The sequence below is a fragment of the Cryptomeria japonica genome, chromosome 2 (assembly GCF_030272615.1).
Source record: "Cryptomeria japonica chromosome 2, Sugi_1.0, whole genome shotgun sequence".
Classification (NCBI taxonomy): Eukaryota; Viridiplantae; Streptophyta; class Pinopsida; order Cupressales; family Cupressaceae; genus Cryptomeria; species Cryptomeria japonica.
In genome coordinates, this window is record NC_081406.1 from 577,633,935 (window position 1) to 577,658,238 (window position 24,304).

Sequence of the window (24,304 nt, forward strand, 5' to 3'; positions counted from 1 at the left end):
TAGGCGTCGAGCAGGTTGCAAGCCACTGGGTTAAAAAAAACGCGAGACAAATCACGCCTAAACCCTCATGGAAGACAAAATCACAAACCCTAGCCGTCGCGGGCAATAAAAACAACTGTCGTCGCGCGAGATACACCGTCTGAAAGAGTCGTTGCACGGGTAGAAAGACAGGCGTGAAAACTGAAATCACATGGTAAAAAAAAAAAAAAACAGATCGCGCGAAAAGAAGAGACGTCACGCCCTAGCTGCCCAAAAAATCAGAAAAAGTAGTCGCAATGGAAAAAATAACAAAATCAAACGCGACGCGAAAGTAATTTCCATCACACAAGCGCAATTTCAGACACATGAAAATGCTTAACAGAGGTCGCAAAATTTTTCAAACAACGAATTCAAATGCGGGTAGGAAAAAATTCCCAAAAGCAGACCCACGGAACCAGACAAAGACACTGGAAAACCCTAGGCAATTTTTTTTATAAAGAGGACGAAAAAAATTCTTTACGAAAAAAATTTCACTAAATAAAAATTTAGGATTATTAAATTTTTCAAAAAGACAAAATTGCCTGTGCTCTGATACCATGTGAAAATCAGAGATTCACTGGTAAAATGCAATTGTCCATTAACTGAGAAAAGAATACAATATATAGGAATTACAAAGCACTGTAGATATTAAAGAAATCACCTACTTCTAACTACCTACAACTGTAGACATTTAAGATGTCTAACAACCTCTACCTACTAACTTGACCATTAACAATGTAGAGATATATTATTCTAACATTTATGTGCTCCTAGCAATCTTGATATGTTAGGAAAACAACAATGTCTATATACCACTCATACATATTTTGAGTGAATAAAACCAATGGCAATGTATCATCTGAATTTGCAGAAGCATAATTTGATTGAGATCCATTTCTGACTATCAACCATGACAACCATTTACCTTTCACCAACTTAGTCAATTTGATATCCAAATCAAACTCTTGAACTTCAATTATCCATGCTCCCATTTTTTTATCCTAATTCATTTCAAGTCAAGATGGAGTTAACAGTGGAATCAGTTACATATATCATGGTATGTGCATTAAGGATATAGAAACAAAAATGTTTCATTGCTTTAACCAATGCATATGCATTCTTTTCAATGAGTAAATATTTGAACTCATAATATTTCAATGCACAACTTATAAACAAGCTCGATTGTCCAATCTTATTCTTATTTTCTTGCACCATAATTGCTGACAAGGTGTGTTCAAACTTCAAATGCATAGTTGTAGATAATAAATTCCTTTTCAAACTAGGGCACACGAGTAGAGGAGAAAAGGAAATTGCATCTTTGATATTTTGAAAGGCAAGCTTGCCTTCTTGACCTCATTTGAAGACTTTTCCTTTCATAACCAATGAGATTGAGCTCAAGATTTCAATAAAATCAAGAACCAATCTCCTCAAGAAGATGATCTTTCCAAAGAAAGACTACACATCTAGCTTGCTTGTACGAAGTGAAAGATCTTGGATAGCTTTCACCCAATTAGGATCAATTTCTGTATCATCCTTTGATATGTTTTGATCAATTTTTTTATCTTCCTTTGAGATGATGTTTCCCAAAACATCACCTTCAATAACCCCGCAAAATGGCTTCTTTGAATTGATTGGAATGTCATATTTCAAACACTTTATCAAATGTTCATTGCGGTTTTCTCTCTTCTTTGAGAGGATAGTTAGGTCACACAAATATACCACAATGACTTTATTTTTTGAGTCTTGGAAAGCATAGTCCATAGCCGTTTGAAGTAGCTCCTACATTGATCAACCACAAGGCATCCTATTGTAAGCAAATGTTCCTCGAGATATTGTGAAGGCGATCTTGAATCAATTCTCTTCGATTAGTTCAATCGAATTGTATCCATGGAAGTCATTTGAAAGTGACATCTCTGATACAATGAAATTTCCAAGATCTAATCCATTTTTGAAAGGCAAAAGTTGTCTTTTTCAAACATTAGGTTCAAGTTGCAAAACTTTACACAAAACCTAATCTCTCCATTCTTCCTACATAGAGGGACAATATTAGCAATCCAAGCAGAGTTCCTTACTAAGAAGATAATGCATGCATCCAAAAGTTTACTGAACTCTACTTTTATTATATTCAATCATCAAATTGAAGTGCTTTTGATTTCGTTGGAATGGTTTGGCCTCCAACTTATGTAGGATGGTACAAAGCAACTACTCTAATTTGAAAGACTTGAGGTCACTATAAGACCAACCAAAAATGTCTTTGTAATCCTTGAACAAACTATCAAACCAATGTGTTTCTTCAAGGGAACAACATTTACCCATGCGAACATACCTAGGTTCTTCCCAAGTTCCAAGGTTGATCTTATCCTATTCACATGTGTACAAAGAACTTGCTTCAACTTTGTTTTTAATGTACTTATTATGACAATAAAAAAGATCTTCAAGAGACACTAGACCTTTAAGACTTTTATTATCTTTAAATAACAAAATGTCTTCTTCATGCTTGATGGTGTTCTCAAAAATGGCTTCATGCAATCTTGATGTACTTCACTTGAAATAAGTGCCTTTGAACTCATTAGAATTCTTGAGAAATCTGATAATGTGCTCATTTTCATTAAAAATTTGCCAATTGGATGCATTCTCCAGTACCATTGTTTGGTAGAGCAATTCGATGGTGAACTTAGAGTCATGAAACTTTGCATTGGACTGGAACATTGATTTAAAAGTCAGTGAGTTAACATGTTGATTCTACTTCCATGGTATGACAATGATCAAAAAGACATCAAACAATTCAACGATGTCCCATATTTTAATGCGATAATACATCAAGCTATCATTCTTTGCTTGAAACCGCCATCAATTATGCATCTCCAAATCCCTTCAGATTCTTGGTCTTCATATCCCATGCACTTACCAACCCAAGAAGCAATGCTTTGTACTCAACAATATTGTCAGTATAGTCAAACTATAGTTTGTAGAAGGGGTATTGTTGACTATTTGGAGCTCAATAACAACCATATATACAAGAGCTACCATCAAAGTACATATTCCATACAATTTTCAAGATCATCTAATGATAGAACTTTGTTTCACCAACTTCCTCTATTGACATAAGCATACATGTGATCGGTCCAATTTCTTCATAAATTAACCTCACCTTTAGGGTCATTAGACCTATAGACAACTGACCACCTCTTGGGTTCTACTTGTGGCTAAATCTAATCACCAATCGGTACTATCACATGTGACCAATCTAATGAAAAGATCCCTCCAAAATCACTTTTGAATTGGCAATAAAGAAGCATTTTGTAATCGTCTAGAACATTGCCAACCAGAATGGTTTTGAAGATCTTTTTTGCAAGGTGAGTAACAAAAGGCACCACAAATATTTGATTTTCGTAGCTAGGGTTGCAAACTTCAATTCAATGTAAAAAGAATTTTGCAGAGGTTCTTGTGCATGACAATCCAAGTGCCCTCATTAACATTGAGTGGCATCATATTGTAAGACACATTTGTTGAGCAGATGATAAACACTTCATTACTTTGAGTGCGATGATGTTGTTGAATGCTCCCAACTCCAAGTCGCATTTGTTGAGCAGATGATTGTTGATCATAGGCTTGTCATTTGCAAGGCCAAAGGCAGACCGCACATGTGAAGCATCACTTGGCTCCTTACTAAGATATCACATAAATTTTTATTTTTGTCCCAGGAGTTTCTTCAAGACCTCCAATGGAGAGATATCTGTGTGTTTACCTGCCACATCACCTACAATATCATATTCTTTAGATGAAGTAGTAAGCATTAACTCTTGGAACTACATCAAAGGGAAATTAAGCAGTTTGGCTTGATGATCTTGTTTCTCCAATTTTGTCCCTTCCCTTATCATTTGCTGATCTTGTTTGGACCAAGAGAGCTTGACTAGCAACAAAATCTTTCTAACCACAGAATGTGGTCCAAAATGTCATTGGCACATTATCTGTTGCAAATGATTGTGTATCACATTCAACATTTGAAGTTTCTCCAAAGAACCTTTTTTGGACTCTCATCATTTATGAACATGTCTCCCCTTCATGGTCATCACTATAATGGAAGAAACAAAACTGTTTCATTGCTCCAGCTTGGTTATTTATCAGAATGGAGACAACTAAGGGGTGGCCTATTCCTCAAATTTAAGACAAGGCCTTAATGGAATTAATAGCCTTCTTTCACAATCTTGTGGAGGGTTATTTTATGGTTAGACATTTCCCTATCACTCACCTTGAGCACTCTTCAGAATGGTAACTTCATTGCTAGCATCTACAAGATATTATATCATCTTGTGATGACTGTACAAGACTCTTTAATTCTTCTCTCATCTTTCTGGCTCGAATCATCTAGATTATTTAAGTGCACTCTCTTTAATGCATATTTCATCTCCAAGTTATGAGCATTCATAAAAAAACATACAGTGTTTGCCGCACTAAGGCTTGCAGCCACTGAAATTCTGTTGGTCAATTAGGCGATTCTTGCTACAAATTCACACATAGGCTCTTTATCTTTTTCTTAATATTTGAAAGCAGAGAAACTAACTCGTGCTTGTCTTTCGCAGGTCTGAATCAAGAAATGAACTTTGTCCTCAGATTGTTCCAATTAGTGATACATCTGGCTAGAAGATGTTCAAACCAATCAGCAGCTATGTTGATAAGGCTATTTACAAATAATCTTCACGTGCTACACCAAGAATTCCACAAATGGAAGTGAAGCCCATCAAGTGTTTCATCCAGATGAGGGGAACCATCACTAGAGAACTTTCAAAAGTTCTTGCAAGAACCTGATTGTAAATAATCAAGCTGGACCCGATTTAGTCACTCGATCTGATTTGCCCATGTCAACAGTGCAGACCTTGGATGCACAATCTGAATTGCAGAAAACTGGAACATTCAGGAATGTCCCCTTCCATGTTCACGTCTCAGGGACACAAGGTTTGGGAGATGGGGCATGTTTCCATGTGACCCTAAAATTTGACAAAAAACTAAAAAGTAAATATAACAAAGAGCATGTGGTTTTCCTCAAGTTCGCATACAATTATATAAATTACAAGTGGAGGGAGATATTGATAAAGAAATGGAAGCTTTTAGAAATGGTATGGGAATCTATATTATTACAGTAATTTATGTGATTATCTTTCTAAATTTTCACAATTAAATCTTGTTTTTCAAAATTTTGACTCTCTTTAGGGGGTGTAGGAATGCAAAAAGAAAACTGCACAGAACTTCAGTTAAACGTACATGAGAGACCAGTACAAAACTTCAGTGAAGGTATTAGGCAATGACAGCATCAAGATATCATACTTACTGAGGATTACATGACATACCACAGCCAATATCCACCATAAGAGGTAATCTTGTGTCTTCAAAAATATTCTCCCAATTAGGTGGTTCAACAGGGGTCTGTCAATAACAGATATTCCAAAAAACATAAGATTGCAATCACAAGCTCTTCACTGTGACATCTTTGTAGTACCAATAAAAATACACAATAACATGCTAGTCCATACATTAGATGAGAGCATAAGAACATATTTCATAATTAATCCCACTAACTCATGAATAATTTAGGCTTAATCAACAAGAAAAAGTTAATAAAAATAGATCAAAGCAAATATCATATCAGAACTCTTTTAAATGAACTTAAAGCAACTTACGCAAGTTAAAATTTTAGTTAAGCTTAATGTGACTAAAGGAAACAACCATGATGAATGGGTAACTGGGCATTGATAAAAGTCATTCTAGAAAACACAGATAGAGAAGATTAAATCATAAAATTCCCACTTGCCAGATAAACAAATAGTATCATCTGAATAATGGGCTCTGATGCTCAAAGAAAGTAGATATCAAGTTGTTTACGCTTGGATGTAAAATTAATTTTCAAACTTGGGGCTTGCAAACTAGGAAGTGATTGTCTCCGCAACAAAAAATAATAAAAGAGAGCCAACTAAAATCCCCAAACTACACATAGGACTGACTTAAAACAAAAAAAATAATAACAGATGGATGGCTGCAAATATGAAGTCAACAGTACAAACATTAAACTAATTTGAGGTTAAAATATTCCAACCTGTGACTGAATAATGGTACCGTCTAAATTTTTCCTTGGGTGCATAGACTTTCACAATATGTTTTCAGGTTTACCAAAGTAGATTGGTATGTTCATCCAGAAAAATTGATATTTCATGATATTGTTAGGTCGCTTTAAGAAGACCTGAAACTAAACTTCATAGTGAGGAATTCAAACCTAATAAAAGAATACCTAAGAAAAAACTTATACTTATGAGAATAACCTTACATATAATTTAATAAAAGTTTATCAACACAGCCTAAAGCAGATCTTAAAGACATAATTAAACAATTACCAGCTTATTAAAGGGAAAATTATGTAACTCTTAGCAATATGCTCCACCCTGTTCCATCCGTTGGAAGGCCCATAACAACATAATATGATTGATAGTAACTTACTAAATTCCATTAACAAAATTGTAGAGTAGCATAACCTCTGCAGGGAAAAGATTATTCTACTTCAACTCAACATGCAGAAATGGGTAAAATACTAGGAAACCCGGGGACGCCTCCCCTACCTGAAAACCCCCATCCCAGTCCCAGGGATGTTTTGGGGACTTGGGGACGGCCAGGGGACGTCCCCCCCCCCCCCATCCCCAAATTGTCAGAATTTTGAGGGGACGTCCCCGAAACTGGGGGACGGCTTCCCTAGCTGTGGGGAACGTCTGTACGTCCCGAGGACGGCTGGGGACAGATTGGGGACATCCCAGCCGTCCCCCACATCTAGGGCTAGGGAAAAATATTAAAAAAATAAAAAAAAGTATTTTCAATTTTTTTTAATTTTTCTAACATGGGCCCTCTATCAATTCAAATTTTTCAAAATAGTTATAAAAAATTATTGAAAATACAACTATCTATATTTTTCTAACATGGGCCCTCTATATTGAAAAAATTTAAAAAACGACTATGAATTTTTTTATTATTGAATTTGATTAGTTATGAAATCAAAATACGACTATCTATAATTTTCTAACATGGGCCCTCTATCAAAAATTACAAGGCAACATTAAATTTATTAATTCATATCAAATATTTATAATTTTAAATTAATTCATATTATAAATTTTAAAATTTATAAATAGAAAATAAATTAAATAATAATATTATACTTTGCTTTTTAGTATTTACTTAGTACTATTTTGATTTCCATATCACAATTGACAATGAAAAAGTATGGCAGCAGTGTAGCCTTTGGGCATTTTGTATTTTAGTTCTTTAATGTCTAATATGATATGCATATTGACAATGTGAATGAATTGAAATTCTGAATTATGAGTGCATATTGAGTATTGAGTCTATTGATAATGTTGTATGTTCGATGTTTGCATTCTAAAATGTTTTCATAGTATCATACACATGCTATATCCATGTTTTCATATGAATATAATGTATAGATGCATGCTTTATCCATGTTTTCATATGAACATTTAGAATTTTCCTATATATTTAAATTTCCCCTATATTTTATATAGCCATCCCCTTTGCCGTCCCCCCCCCCCACCCCCCCGTCCCCAAATTTGGCAAAAAAAATTGTCGTCCCGGAAACTTGTCCCCCTGTCCCCCCGTCCCGGAAACTTGGGGTAACGTAGGTAAAATGCCAAAAACATGAGTGTAATGTCCCTACTAGGTAGAGATCATTAACCTACAAAATAGATTGTTAGAATACAGCAAACATATATATATATATAGAAGTAATCTAAATTGCAATCTAACTTTAATATACTTAACATAATCACAACTTTTATCTAATAAAAAAGATACGATTGCCATACAAAAGTATGTCCTTAGGCGGTCATGAAGCTCGCCTTCTTGGAGCCCATCTTGGTTCCAAGCCCTCCAGGAAGTCGAAGGTGAATTCGGCTCCTATCTTGAATGTAATTTCTTACATCCAAGCCTTCCAAGAAATCGAAGGTTAATTCAACTCCTGTCTTGAATGTAATTTCTTACATCCAAGCCCTCCAAGAAATCGAAGGTTAATTCGACTCCTGTCTTGAATGTAATTTCTTACATCCAAGCCCTTCAGGAAATCGAAGGTTAATTCGATTCCTATCTTGGGTGTCTTACACCCAAGCCATCCAAGGAAGACCCTATGTCAATTCCTTGCCTTGGATGATGCATCCCATCATCCAAGTCCTGAGAGGGGACCGGCCAGATCCGTCTCTTCTTGGATGAACTTAGTCAACCAAGCCATATATATGCATATAGATATTCAGTATATACTGCCCTCCAAGGATTATCATAATCCCTTCATTAGACTAAGGGAATTTCTTCCCTATAACCTTCACCATATAATCACATTAATATTACATTTTATAATTCATTATTGTTTTCCATTCCATAATTTACATCTTCATTTACATATTCTTTAATCTTTCTAATGATCCTAAATATACATACATATTCTACATAGATTTCTATCTTTATTGCTACATTCATATAAGTAATCAACAGAGATATATGTATTCATAAAAATGCATGTGTGTGTGTGGCACACACGTCCACACACATATATACCTTAAGACTTCTTAACCCCTCTTACCTGTACGCAGATTGTAGCTTGCGGTTGGAGTTCGCACTATAGATGTCGCCTGCAGATTGGGAGGCATACCATAAAGAACACAAATGTTACTTCTTGTAACTTGATAACAATTCTGATCTGATCTTATCAATGGTGATGTCACTAGATGCTTTTGATTCCTTCCCTTTATATCTCTCAATTTGAGGGAGAGGTCACACCTTTTCATCATGTATGCCCTTTGGCAAGAGACATGCCCTTTCACCATTAGCACCCTTTGAAAGAGTGTAACTCTTCATTATTTCTACCATTTGAAAGGGACACATCCTTTCATAATCAGATCTGCACTTATTATTTAAATCAAATCTGCACTTCTCATCACCAAATTATCCCCCCTCCCAAATGAGGTTTTCTTCTCCCTTTTATATATCATTGTTGAGGGAGTCACAACTTTTCCTTTCATGTCTTTTGACTTTTCATTAACTTAATTAATTTCTTATTAATCATATTTAATTATATCATTTTATATTTTAATTTTATTATTATCATTTATTATTAAATTCTATTTCAAAGTGGGGATATTATTATCATTTATTATTAAATTATATTTCAAAGTGGGGATATTATTATCATATATTATTAAATTCTATTTCAAAGTGGGGATATTACAATGAGTGTGTTCTTAAATAGAATATTGAATTTACTAATACCAGATTACATCATGTAGCAAACTAGTCTAAAAAGACTTTTAACTTTACTAATATTCAAGACCTACCAAAAAGCCTCCAAAACTAGTCCTAAAAAACTACCTATTTTATTTTGTCTTTTTTTGTTTACTATAAGAGGGAAGAAAATGGGGGGAAACTCCTCAATTAATTCACCCTCAATAGTTAATAGTGATTAAACAAAGAAGAAAGTTTCATCTTCCAGTTAGTAGCTTGACCACATGCTTCCAATTTTTTCCTATTCCACAATCATCCTTGAGGTTGGCCAATGGAATACCAAGATGCCTCCATTGAAACACAGATGGCTAACTAGAATCATACGTATCTTTGTTGTTGCCTAAGAATACCTTGCATCCAAGAAAAACCCACCTCCATCTTGTGTCACACTAAAACCTTTATAAGACAATGACAGAAATTCATGTATTCTTGTTGAAAGGAATTTGCCCCAATCATAAATCTTACCCTTCCCAATCCCAGCATATAGTCAAACATCCATATAGTAATATATGAGGCCCTAGTAGCTGCTACCAAGCAACGTCTCATAACATCAAAGATGCACCTCAACTCATGAGATGCTAAATACTCCTTGATGCCCCTGCATCCCATGGCCTACATCTGTGTCAATTTGTCTTGTGTCAAATCTACCCAACATATTTGTTTGACTGCATAATCCTTTTAAGCCTATGTAACATAGGCACTACATTAGTCACTAGCAAACCATGTGAAGGTACACAAAAGATTCTCATAAAGTCCTCATCCCTACAAGTAATTTTTATTTATTTATCCATATATTGTACATATTAGCATCAGCTCTCTAGATAGTAGCTAGATACCATCCACACCGGGTATAGTTTAAATTACATGATACTGAAATATGGCATAAGTAGGAATTTGTCCACTCCTACTCTTCTAAGTGCCACTTTGAGTTCATGATAATATGGCATCATGCCATATCCCCGGTCCTCACACTATACCAAAACATAAAATATTATCTTGGAACAAGACTTCACAATCTTCTCTAACCCAAATCAACCAAAGAATTAAAAAATGGCTAAGCCTAGTGGTCGACATCCTCTTGGGGTGGTGAACCATAAATCATAGATGGACCTATCAGAACGGTGGACACACAGGATGTTGGTGGCATTATTGTACATGAGAATAAGACTAGTTAATTATGTGTAATTATCTTGGTTAGTTGGCAACCGAGGGGTGGTCGTTGCAATGCGACGGTTGGCGCTCACACCCCCTCGGTATCTTTATATACTTTGGAATGTAGCTTGTAACACACAATTATGAATGGAATAACATCTCTTATACTTGTCTTATATCTATGGCATTATTATTCTGCATTACGTGCTTTATGTTTTAAGTTATTCACCCGAGAGGGTAAACATTTGGCGCCGTTGCCTAGACGTACTCAAGAACGGAAGACGCAGATGGCGCACAGACACGATGGGCCTACCCGTTGGTGAGGTAAACCCAGAGGCCAACGACGCGCGAACAGAACTTTACACAAGGGAAGACACCGCAACGAGAGAATTTTCAATTCTGCTCCAGGTAGCCATCCAGACCTACATCCGACGAGAGGCGACGGAGGCGGAAATCCCACCGAGTGTCGTGTGGACAGCATTGGAGGTGAGCCCGGCAGTAAACCGGTTGATGAACCATCTTTCCCGGTTGCTTGCACAGGCATCGCTGGCACAACAAGCTCGCCTGGAGGAGATTGCCCAGGAAGAGCGACGCCAACAAATCCTTCAACAGTACGAAGACAACAGCCAACGAGACGCAAAACGGGATGGCGCCAGGCCAGGAAGGAATTGAACCTTGAACCTTCTATATTCAAATAAAAGTGTCATTGACACGAGTTGTATCTGAGGAAATGAATTAATAAAGACATGTTTTGATTTATGTATTGTGAATTATGGAAATGTACGGCAATTAATGCCCAGCCTATTGAATAAAGATAGAAATAAAAAAGCAGAAACAAACGAGTGGGAGGTTGCGTAGAGGGCCTTGATTCTGGAGCAGCAAGTAGAATGTAGACGAAGGCTGAGGCAACTTGCTGAAGGACGACCTGCCGAAGGGTTGCCCGAAGGGAACCAAGGAGGTGTCACGGAGGTTGCAGAAGCCGAGGGGAATTTCTACGCATCGCCAGACCACCGTAGGGTGAGATGCCACGAAGAGTTTCTGGAGGAAACAAGGTTACGGAGAGATCTAGTCGAAGAGACCCAAGATCGGTTCAGAAACTTATCCCTTACACCACAAAGTGAGGATCACCAAAGGGAGCCAGGAGTGGGCGCAGGTGACAACGAAGGGGAGGATAACCGTACGGTAGGTGCCACACTCGGTAGGCAAAACACGGTACCTCCACTCACCCACGCAGGACACACCACCGGCACCGGAGGGACCGGAGGGAGCGGCGCAGGGGCACAGACACAGCCACAACCAGCTCCAAGAAGACGACCCCCATCGATGGGGAGTAAACAGAAACTGCCGAAGTTCAATGGCGAAGGGAAGGAAGATCCCGTCCGCTATTGTCGAACGTGCTAAACCATATGGTCAACGAACGGTGTTACCGACCAAGACGAATGGGTAACACAGTTCCCAGCAACTTTAAGGGGAGTGGCCATAGACTGGTACTCAAACATGAATAAGGCCAAAGTCGGCACATGGCCCGACCTGAAGAAGGAGTTTGGGACAGAGTTCCGCCTCCTAAGAGATGACAACGAAATAGTCGCCGAGATCTACGGAACGAAGCAGAACGAGAACGAGACTGTCCGAGCCTACAATCGGCGGCTGAAGGAACTATTGGGAAAAATGGAGAGTCAACCAGCAAATGGGTTGAAAAAGCGATGGTTCGTGGAGGGCCTAAAGCATTCCCTCCGAAAGAAGATGAAAATCGTTCCACCTACATCGTACGAAGACGCATACAATAGAGCGATGGATCTCGAGAGCGAGACCAAGACATCGAAGAAAAAGAAGGAGGAGGATAGCTCGTCCGAGGAGGATGACTCGTCACAGGAAAGCAGCAGCGACAGCGAGGCTGGCAAACGGGTGCAAGTGCTCCAGAAAGACATGGAGCGAATGAGGAGGGAATTCAAAACAATGAGAAGCACCGGTCGGACCGAAGGGGACATATGGTGCACTGAGTGCAAAGAGGAGGGGCACACAAAGGGTACTTGCCCGAAGAAGGCATTCTACGAGATTTGCCAAGTGATGGGAGACTCCACCAAGGAGTGCCCATACAACATGAAAACCCGGAATACGCAAATGAACTAGGTGTTGTTCACAGGGCAGGCCACAACGTCCGCACCAACAAGTACGAGCCAACAAACGAACAAAACGGCATCATCTGGAGGATACCGGGATAACAGACGCGGCAGCAGAAGAAATAATAACAATAACAATAACAATAACAGAAACCGGATCCAGTATGACGCCAAGGGCCAGCCAATGATCCAGTGTAGGGCCTGCAAGCAGTGGGGACACTTCACCCGCGATTGCACAAAGGAAGCCAACCCTCAGCACCTCTGTCGATGGTGCGGCCCAGGTGACCATGAGGACGCAAATTGCCCGAAACCTGGTGTAAACCTCCTAAACATAGAACCCACGAAAGCAGAAGTGTTGGCAATCACAAGGGCGCAGGCCAAACAGGGTGCATACCCAGATCCCCACACGGAGACAGCAAGAGTGCGGGAAGCAAGAGACGAGATCACAAAGGAAATGGCCGCACAAGGACAGAACAGCAACCAGACCTCAAATCTGCCACGAACGAGGGGAGAAGAGGAAATCTTACGGAAAATATTGCAGATGGAGGTACCCGTGAGAATACAAGACCTCCTGGAGACAGTGCCGCAGTTAAAAACGGCTATCTTAAACTCTGTACCCTCACAGGTGAAAATGATGGAGGTCGTGAGCCCCACAGCCGACCCTACGTTAAGAGAGGTCCTAAGCCCCACAGTCGACCACATGTTGTTGGTAGTCAACAACGGACGCCAACCGGCGATGGTAGAAATGGGCATACTGGGGACTACCTTGACAGACACTATTGTGGATGGAGGGTCAAGAGTAAATGTGCTCCCACAAGCCACATGGAAAAAACTGAGAAAGCCTACGTTGTGGCCCCCCACGTTCAACCTACAAGGGGCAGATCAGCATGGGATTAAACCCCTTGGTACCCTCATGGGCCAGCAAGTGATGATTGGCACGCAGCCATTCGTGCTGGATTTTGTAGTATCCCCTGAAGCAGAAAGGGTATGACGCCATCCTCGGGCGTGGGTGGCTCATTGCAACAAAAGCAAACCATAACTGGAAGTGGAATACTCTTTCCTTGGAAAAGGTGGGGAGGAAGTACGTGATCGATCTCCGTACACAGATGGTGAGTGAGGAGTTAGCATCCTCCTCTGACTCGGAATCTGAGGGAGACCAGTTGGCGGAGGGCGAAGACGGACGCCGCATGGAGCCTAGTGACGAAGAGATGTTAGAACTGGAGGCATACTCAGGGGACGACGGGGACTCCTTGAATGGTCTTTTCCATTGGCAAATGGGAGACTATGAAATATTTACACCCTCATGCAATGTATTGAGCATTGAGGAAGAACCAGATGTATTTCCCCCAGAATATGGCGAGTATAAGGAAGGGAGGGCCTTGGTGAACAAGACACTGGGACACCAATTCCCAAAGGGGGAGCCCATTAAATACCAGGAAGCCAATTTAAAGGAGACAAACCTCAGAGGGATGAGTGACCCCAAGATCATCCTTGTCGGAGATGACTGGAATCCAGCGCTGAAGGCTGCAGCCTTCAAAATTTTCCTTGAATACAAGGATGTCTTTGCATGGACGTACAAGGACCTGAAGGACGTGCCCCCAGAGTTATGTGTACACCGAATAACATTGGTACTGAGAACCCAGCCGGTGAGGAAGCGACCTTACCGTATGAACAAGAATTATGCTGCACGGGTGAACAACGAAATTGAGCAGATGTTGGAAGCGGGCATAATCTTCAAAGTTCAGACAAGCGAATGGGTATCTCCCATTGTGATTTCCCTCAAGAAAGAGGCCAATTAGATCCGGATCTGTGTAGACTTCCGATGTCTGAACGCTGTCACTATTAAAGACCCGTTTCCCATACCCTTCACCGACAACATCTTGGAGTAAGTAGTTGGACATGAAATCTATTCCTTCATGGATGGGTTCTCTGGGTACAACCAAATATCCATCGCGGAGGAAGATAAGTTGAAAACAACCTTCGTGGCGGAGGACGGGGTGTATGCATACAACCGAATACCCTTTGGTCTATGCAATGCACCTGCCACCTTTCAACGCATCATCTTGCACATCTTCGACAAGATGTCGGTGGGGAACTTCAAAGCCTTCCTGGATGATTGGTCTATTTACAGTGGACAGGACACCCACCTAAAAACCCTCAGGGAGTGCCTAGAGAGATGTCGGAGGGCACGGTTGGCCCTCAATCCATAGAAATGTAGATTCATGGTACCACAAGGAAGATTGCTTGGACACATTGTGTGTAAAGAAGGATTGAAAACGGACCCGGACAAGATTCGGGTAATAGTAGAAATGGAACCTCCTACGAACGTCACCGGGATAAAATCCTTCCTTGGTCATGTGGGGTACTACAGGAGGTTCATCAAGAACTTCGCTGGGGTGTCCCACCCGTTGGATAGGTTGACATGGAAAGGGGAACCATACATCTGGACAGAGCAATAGAGCAAGGCCTTTGAAGAGCTAAAGACAAGGTTGATGGGAGCACCCATACTGGCATACCAAAATTGGGATAAGGAATTCCATGTTCACGTGGATGCTTCAAACTACGCCATCGGGGCTAGACTAGCCCAGGTAGGAGGACACGGGTTGGACCACCCCGTTTATTTTGCCAACAAGTTGCTCTCGAAAGCGGAAAAGAACTATAGTACCACAGAACACGAAGCCCTCGATATGGTCTATGTCGTACAGAAATTCTGTCATTACCTCCTGGCCACACCATTCACATTTTACGTAGACCACCAGCACTCATGTACTTGGTAAACAAGCCTATTATCCAAGGGAGGATAAGCCGTTGGCTATTGCTACTACAAGAGTTCACATTTTCAATTGTGGTAAGACCGAGGCGAAGCCATGTCATAGCCGACCAGCTGTCCCAGATTAAGTCAGGGGAACCTCCAGAGGGAGTAAATGATGATTTTCTGGATGCGCACTTGTTCCAAATAGCCGTACTTCCTTCATGGTACAAGAAGATTGGAGAGTACCTGTCAACGTCCCGATTTCCGGAGGGTATGCCTCCAGGGGAACGGAGAAAGCTCGTATTAAGGAGCAGGACTTTTTCACTCATCAACGGGTTACTCTACAAAATGGGGCCAGACCAGGTATTAAGGCGTTGTGTCATGGAGGAAGAAGTCTCGAGCGTATTAAGGGAGGCACACGAAGGACCCGCAGGTGGACATATGGGCCCAGACACTACAGCCCACAAGGTGCTTCTGGCAGGACTGTGGTGGCCAACCGTACATCATGACGCCAGGGAGTGGGTCGTGGGGTGCGACACTTGCCAACGGGCGGGCAAACCTCTGAAGCGGGACTTCATGCCCCTCAACCCGTCGCACACACAGGAACTCTTCAAACAATGGGGACTCGACTTTGTAGGGCCTCTCAAGGCTAGCCGCACATGACGGTGCCAGTACATTGTGGTTGCGACGGAATACGTGACTAAGTGGGTGGAGGCGAGGGCTCTCCCAGATAACTCTGCAGTAAGCACGACGAAATTTATCTATGAACAAATCATTACGCGATATGGCATACCTATCCAGTCAACCAGTGACCGGGGGGGCCACTTCGTGAACCATGTCATATGGCTGTTGACCTCAGGGTTTAAGATTTTTCACTCATTATTTAGCCCGTACTATCCATGTGCCAAAGGCCAGGCCGAGGCCACAAACAAAATATTGATATCAGTAATTTACAAGTCCTGTGGAGTAGAAAAGGAAAATTGGGAGGAGAGGTTACCCTCTCTACTATGGGCCTACAAAACGACTTACAAAGTGACCACGGGTCAGACTCCGTTCCAACTCATGTACGGGCAGGAAGCGATGGTGCCAGCAGAATTCATGGTGCCAAGCCTTCGCATTGTAGTAGAGAACAGACAAGGGGATATGGAGAGCCTGAGGGAGAGACTGTATGCCTTAAGTAAGTTGGACGAAAAAAGAATGCTAACACAATGGGCCACAGAGGCAGCCCAGCAGAGACGGAAGGTTTGGCACGACAAGCATCTTCGACGAATGAAGTTTACTCTTGGGCAGCTAGTGTTGAAATTCAATGGGAGGAACGAAATCAAACCAGGAAAAATTTAAAGTGCGATGGCTGGGGCCCTTCAAGGTACGCGAGGTCAATGCCAACGGGGCAATCAAGTTGTGGACACTCGACGGGAAGGAGATACCAGACGCCGTCAATGGGTCAAAATTAAAGGTTTATCACGAACGGAGGGAACCTGGACCCTCCAGTCTGGATGTTCGTCAGTTTATTAAAAGATAAACAAGAAAAAAAAAATTTATAAAAAAAACATACGGTCCGTACGACGAAAAAAAAAAAAAGAAGGCGTGGGACCACCAACGGTGGAACCACCGTGCGATGGAACCACCGACGGTGGGACCACCGAAGGTGGAACCACTGTGCAGTGGTTACACCGACGGTGGGCCCACCGACGGTGGGCCCCGGCGGTGGAGCCATCGTGCGTTGGTCGCCATCGGCAGTGAATGCCACCGTGCGGTGGACACACGCACACATAAACCCCCGCACAAACAAAGTGCAAAACACAAAAATGCATGCAAAGGAAAAATACGCAGCCCATGCACGCGAGGAAAAAAACAAGACGCAGCCCACGTCAGAAGTAAACCACGCAGCCGCCACGCACGAAGAGAGACACATAGCCCACAAAGCAACACAGCCATACACAACAGAAGAAGGTCGTTACAAAGGTGTCCAACGACCGTACGATTTTAACTAGAAATCAATTATACCAGAGATTAATGGATTCAGCGGGGAAACGAAGTTGGGAAAAACAGTTGCAGGCTTCCTCTAGTAGCAGCCAGATGGATAGCAATACCAGGGTTTTATCGTCAGATGTACGTGTTGCAAGAAGCACCATGGATGCCAGCGCCTGACAGAAGCAAAAGCAGAAAGCACCACAAGCTGCCATAAGTGGGAAAAATACGTTAACACCCCAGAATATCACCTTTGAAGGCCTGAATGGGTCAGAATGTCGGAAATGGTGGCCGGACACTCCCGACAATGATCTGGTGAAGCAAAACCTCCGTAAGGCAGAAGTGGAGTGGGCTATTCGGATGCCCGTGTTTCCTATCCGCAAGTACGAGGGTGCCCTACGATTCATGGTGAACACCTTCGACAGACACACACACACACCAGTACTCTTGAATACCTCGGGAGGGATGTTACCATATCCTTCAAAGCGGTGGAATTCACGAGAGTATTCGGCATTCCAGACAGACAGGGTAGGAAAATAGAGTTGAAGGCTAAAAAGATGAAGCAGGAAGAGAAAGAACGGTGGATTAAATTAATCTCCAGGAACTTGACGGCAGCAGAGTTGGACAACGTGGCTAACGCCACAAAGGGTCAAGGAATCCGTAAAACCTTTGTTGCAGAGGGCCACTGGCGGTGCATTATGGATGTCATATGGCATTGTGTATGATTGGGTCGCGTTACTAGCAGAGCGCATGTATGAGTTCTTGACAATGCAGCATCGCACATTCTATATGCCCCACTATGCTATAGGGTTGTTCCTGGAGGCCACGCGGAAAGCAGTGCCGGAGGCAGAGTTGGAGGTAAGGCCACAGGGACCGTTGGCAGCAGGTGAGCCTCCAATAATGTATTGGAGACACTTGGACATTGGGCACTCTTCTGCGAAGCGGAAACATGCGGTAGATACGAACTCGGCCTCAGGGGAGCCTGACAACAGGAGGGATTCCAGTAGTACAGAAGATTCAAAAGCGGACGAGGAGGATGATAGAAGCAGGGCGACGAAGGAGCGGGTCCTGTTAGCCCCACCCCTGCTATCGATGGGCACGCCGATGCCATCATCTGGAGTGGGTGGCACCTTTATTCCGACCTTCGGGCAGTGCCGCACGCCAGTTACACTTGGCCCCCTCCAGCAACAGGTAGCATCACCAGGCCCAACCACGGCAGCACTTACGGAGGACATGGCAGAGTCAGGGACAGAGGAGTCACCGCATCGGGTAGTAGTCGCCAAGGAGAAGGGGCTGAGGGAGGTAGTGGATACGGAGCCTCAGGTGTGGTTGGACGTTGTGGGGACTGAGGCAGTGGTGACTGTTTCGACGTCTTTGTTGGAGGAGCCAATGACAGCGACCCATCCCCCGGTCGTAGAGATGCGTGTCGACCCGTCGGTCGTGGCTATGGAGAGCTGGCTCACACGGGGATTTTAGATGACATTCGCACAACCGAAGGGAGCTGTTGTATTCTCACCGTGTCGGGAGACTAGAACCGAGGTAGTCGACTTGGACGATTCCTCTGGCGAGACACATGTGCCAGCATTTGGGCACGCAGCAGGAGAGGTCGTCTCTGCCATCCAGGCACCAGGGGATGGTACACCTCTAGTGACGGAAGAGGTACCTTCATACCCGCAGGATGCGGTTGTGTCAGTTCTACCAGAGACTTCACAGCCTTCGGAGCACGAGGGGGAGGATATTGAGACCTATCTAGCTGACATGGTGATGAGGGGTAGACAGGTGGTGGCCACTGCCCAAACGCACGCATTGCAGCAGGTTGTGGTGGAGTTGGAGAGGGCCTTACGGTTTATGCAAGTGGGCTGCCCCGCAGACTTTACTACATGCTTTGAGTCTCGGGGATGGCCGACTACTGAGACGGAGGAGATGCTCCAGGCTTGGATGGTGCGTCAGCCCATTGTGGAGAGTCGGGTGACGGCAGTTGTCCGAAAGATTGAGCAGGTCTATCGGGACGCCTAATATGCACTACGGCGTACACAGCATGAGTCTGCGGTCCGCGAGGCTGCTAGAGTCGCGTTGGAGAGGGATGTGGCCACTCAGCAGGCCTCCTGGGCAGCAGAGAGGGCCCAGTTGTTAGCTCAGCTAGAGATGACCCGCACAAAGAAGGCGGAGGTAGAGACTCACCTGTCAACAAAGCAGAGTGCGAGGAGCCTCGTGCAGCAGGAGTTAGAGGTAGTCACTACCAAGAGGAGCCTGTTGTAGACTCGATTGGTCGGTATGACAGCGACAGTGGATACCAAAGAGGAGCAGCTGCTGGAAGCTGCGCATATGGTGAAGACAGCTTTGGAGAAAGTATTGGTGGCGAAGCGGGATGTGACTGCACGTACTCAACAGGTTTATGAGCTCCACGCCCGCTTGGCAGCCCAGACACCGGCGTCTCAGCCTTCTACTTCAGGGATGCTTCCCCAGCCCCCTCCTTATTTTTTTCTAATGTATATATTGTATAGGTTGCATTGTCTCCATTTTTGTTGTTAGTCGCCTGGAGACGACTTTTCTTTTGGGGGGGGATGATGTTGGCGGCATTATTGTACACGAGAATAAGACTAGTTAATTATGTGTAATTATCTTGGTTAGTTGGCAACCGAGGGGTGGTCGTTGCGGTGTGACGGTTGGCACTCGCACCCCCTCGGTATCTTTATATACTTCGGAATGTAACTTGTAACACACAATTATGAATGGAATAACATCTCTTATACTTGTCTGATATCTATGGCGTTATTATTCTGCATTGTGTGCTTTATGTTTTAAGTTATTCACCCGAGAGGGCAAACACAGGATGGTCAACAATATGAAGAAAGACCCATGTAATAATTAAGACATAAGACATTATCAATAAGAAAATAGATAGGCCGATCAACTAAGGCAAGCATATAAGAAGATAACATCAAAACAAACAATCAGATATTGTGGACATATGACAAACAAAGATGTCTAGCGTAAAACATATATCATATATATGCCAGCCATTGTAATAATATTATGGCCAATGCCAAGTGGACTTAACAGTCGATATCTAGTTATTAGTTTATTAAAAAAGTTAACAAACATTATCAAAAGGTGTGACTATTGACTATGTGATATTAAGCATGATCGAATATGTGTTAATAAGGTACAATTAGAATTCTTTAAGAAAAGTCAAAAAGAATATGTTAAGAAAAGTCACAACCAGTTAAGACACAACTTTTTGAATAGACGTATGAAAGGTTACGTAAAGGGTATATAAAAAAAATTAAAAAATCAGTTTTGTATAGGGTGCGTAGTGTGGAATACAATGCTGAAATAATAATTCAGAGAAAGAATAACAAGATAGGAAGAAATACGAAAGAAGTCGAGAGGGAAAAGATCATCAAGGCTGCCAGCAAGAAGATCATCCAGACTGCCAGAAAAATAGGAAGGGGGAGTAAGAACAGGACAGGTACGTATTCTGAATTAGTATTAAATATAAGAGTCAGTATTATATATATAGTTATATATGTATATATAGATTCTATATGTACATTTTTTAATATAAATCATTGTGAATAATCTTAATCAGATTGATGACATTAATTAGATATAAAGTTAAAAAGGCAAATAACATACAATCATTCAAACAGCATTAAAATTACAATACTATTAGACATGACATATATACATATCGGTTCATGAATCTAAGGATACATAAGGCAATCAAATTCAGTCTGCACAAACTATTGTAGTATTGTAAAATCATACAGTGCTAATAATATAAGGAATAATGTAATGATTGTAATAATAAATGATTAACATTGATACAACGTAGCACTAACAAAAAGCACTAATGACAATCTAACATAAGACACTAATATAATATAATGTGATAACTATATCAAGTATAATGGATTGTCATAATGAGACAAGTTGAATAGCAATATCACAATAGGTTCATTGTATATGAGGAACTCTCTCCTAAGTACGCCACTCCATAGTGGATGTCTAACACCTGCCACATGGAGCCAAGGGGGGTGAAGCATCTGCTCTTGGGCTTAAGAGGGAAGGTGGTTGTGATGAGGGGGAACGGTGATAGGATACCTCACTGGGTACACCACTCCATAATGGATGCTTAACGCCTGCCATATGGAGCCAAGAGGGATGTAGCCTCTGCTCTTGGGCCTAAGTTGGAGGATCTCTTGGACACCCTATCCAACTAGCCTACCCTAGTGCACCAAGAAATTGGATAATAAAGAATGGCAACTAACCTACAATCTGATTTTATCTAACAGATGTAATGGTAATGAATACGTTATAGAGTTGTATCACTCAATCTAATTCATTAGCATATTTTTCACATTATAAGTATTACTTCATATGTGTTCTCTAATTTTGCCTTGCAGGAAAACAGAATATAAAGGTACTCCCATAAATTTAATTACCTATTTTAGATTTGGGCAAATTTAGGTTAATCTAAAGTATAACTAATTAGGGAACATTAAACATCAGTAGGACTTTGTCCACTCCTACTCTTCTAAGTGCCACTTTGAGTTCATGAATCATCTGATTTGGAAAGCACCATGTCCAAGATTTTGTTGTTAGACAACTCCCCTGGTCCAATTTCTTTAGTTTAAGCAACCCCTTAACTTTCTTGGCTGGATGCTTTGTCATGTCCCTTTTTCAAAATCAGAAGAAAGATGGTTTTCTCAAGGAGTCATTTGTAGTCAATCCTCTAATATTTTTTCTTCCTCACAGCAACCCCTTTCTTCATTCTATTATTGAAATTATTGTCATTGTGAATTGTGTAACATTTGGTATGAAGATCTTGCAACATGATACAATGTCAGGGAATGAATCAAGGTAGGTGATGTCATGTCCCCTCTTTAGCTCTGTCTAGCAGAGACATGTGAGTTAGCCTATTATGGAGTCTTGTAGGTTGGCAATGGTGGATAGAGACTCAGTCAGGCTATTCAGTGTTTGGATTTGGTGTTTTTGGCAGTAGTAGACCAGTTTGGAGCAGTTCCTTGATTTTAGGAGGCAGTTCCTACTTTTTACGAGGTTGTGACAGCGTCCTGGGTTGGGGTTCCATGAGACCATTCCTTGGTTTCAGTTTCAGGAGATTTGGGTGTGTTTCCTAGTTTCTAGGAGCATCCCTAGATTTTAGGGATGAGACTGCCAGTTGATCCATGATTTCCGACATCAGTCACAGACAGGTGACAGGTTCCGTTTCGGACTTTTGGAGTCATTTGAGCCTTCTGCAGCTATTTGGGTTATATTTTTAATATATTTAAATATTTCCTAAGTTAGCGTCTAATTAATTAAATAAGGCTATGTTTATAGCCATTTTGAAGTAATAAGGGGTTTTTGGCTTCATCTGGATGCATATGCCCATGTGTTATAGCTCGTTGGAAAGGTCTTGAACTTTTCTAAATGTTTCCCATTTGTCAAGGACCCTTTTGATGAACAGGATTCTTTTGTATTAAAAAAGTGGTGTTTTCTCTATACTTGGCGACTAAAAATGAGAAATAAGACTTTATAAGCCTAAGCGCACTTTTCATACACTTTTAGGGTTCGAGCTAGAGGGAAGGAGTTATAAGGAGATGGTAACCTAATTATCAAGTATCTTTTACACATTTCATCTTTGATTTGGAGAATTTGCTCTGGAGAGCGATTCAGCATCTGGGACGAAAACCCCAGGGTCTTGCCTGTCCGGGACGTAGCCCCCAGCAGAGTGGTTATTTGGTTCTTGCATTCAGTTTTCAGTGCCTTAGAGTTGCCATTTCTCTTCCCACGTGGAGATATGTAAGAGCTTTGGATGTTTGCCACAGCTTCCTTCTTGATTTCAGTATTCACTCTTCATTCAGGTTGGACTCATTGCTTATTGTAATCTTCCTGGAATTGTTTGGAATCACTATCTAGACAATTATTTGATTTAAATAAATCAGAAATCTGCTTCGTACGATTCTGATTTGGCTGTGTATGAACATTTATTTCCAGTACTCTTTTCATGTACTTGTTCTTCAATTATTACTTGCTGAAAAACTATCAAAAACACAAAAATAAACAAACCTTCTGCAACTTCTGTCTATTCTCTAAAACCATCAAAGGAAACACAGGAAAATATAGTTTATTAATTTAAAAACTACAGCAGATCAGCAACGGGATCCATCAAGGATCTTTCAGGTGATTGAGCAATATGTCAACCAAAACTGTTCCAAATCATGTCTTGTGGTACTTGATACCTTGCCGCTTATTTGTCAACCTGTCCTCATATAGGAAGATCCCACAAATAACTGAAGTCTCGTGTGAGATCATTCTTACATTCTTGGTTTTTATCTACCAGTTTGTCAATTGGTTGGCCCACTTATTTTGCCATCTTCTAATGTCTTTGTCAATAAGTTTTGACTAATGTTTTTATTAGAATAATATCTTCGTCTTATTTGTTTCTATTTTGTTTAATGGTCAATATTGTGCATATCTTGTATAATTAGATTCTTTCTAATTCTAACGAGTTTCTTATTAGAAACTTCGTTCATTGTAATTCTATTTAATGATCGATTTGATCATTAGTAAATACATCTATTTTTTTACCAGTTCCATGTGTTACAGTAATATGGTATCAGAGCAGGTTAAGAGTTGTTTTCTCGATTTTTGCTTCCAAAATCGATTCTGTATGAAAATTCTTACTTTTTGTCAGTAATTATTCTAGGCGAATTCTTTTCATGAATCTTTTCGCATGCATTTTGTGAATGGTTTTTCACGTCATTCTTTGACGCGTTCATGCCGTAAAACTCTTTCATTAGTGCACGTCTTTTTTTTCCGCTTCCAAAATCGTGGCCTGTGTTCCTTGTCGCGTTTGTTCACTTCAAGCGATCTATATTTTTTGTTCGTCACTCGTTGTTCCTATGTTTCACCCGCAAGCCCTCCTAGCGCCTTTTGTTCGTCGTGATTTCCGCTC

At 41.4% G+C, this 24,304-nt stretch overlaps 1 protein-coding gene across 12 annotated transcripts in view; it reads right to left on the reverse strand.

Moving 5' to 3' along the window:
• Nucleotides 1–24,304, reverse strand: part of LOC131051075 (uncharacterized) — a 190,223-nt gene that overhangs the window by 129,752 nt on the left and 36,167 nt on the right. For 9 of the 12 annotated variants that reach the window (XM_057985464.2, XM_057985471.2, XM_057985503.2 and 6 more), the window contains exon 4: nucleotides 5,348–5,442. In XM_057985464.2, coding sequence (XP_057841447.2) covers nucleotides 5,348–5,442 — 95 coding nt within the window. The remainder of the gene's footprint in view (nucleotides 1–5,347; nucleotides 5,443–24,304) is intronic. The other 3 variants (XM_057985447.2, XM_057985488.2, XM_057985511.2) reach the window with 1 other exon arrangement.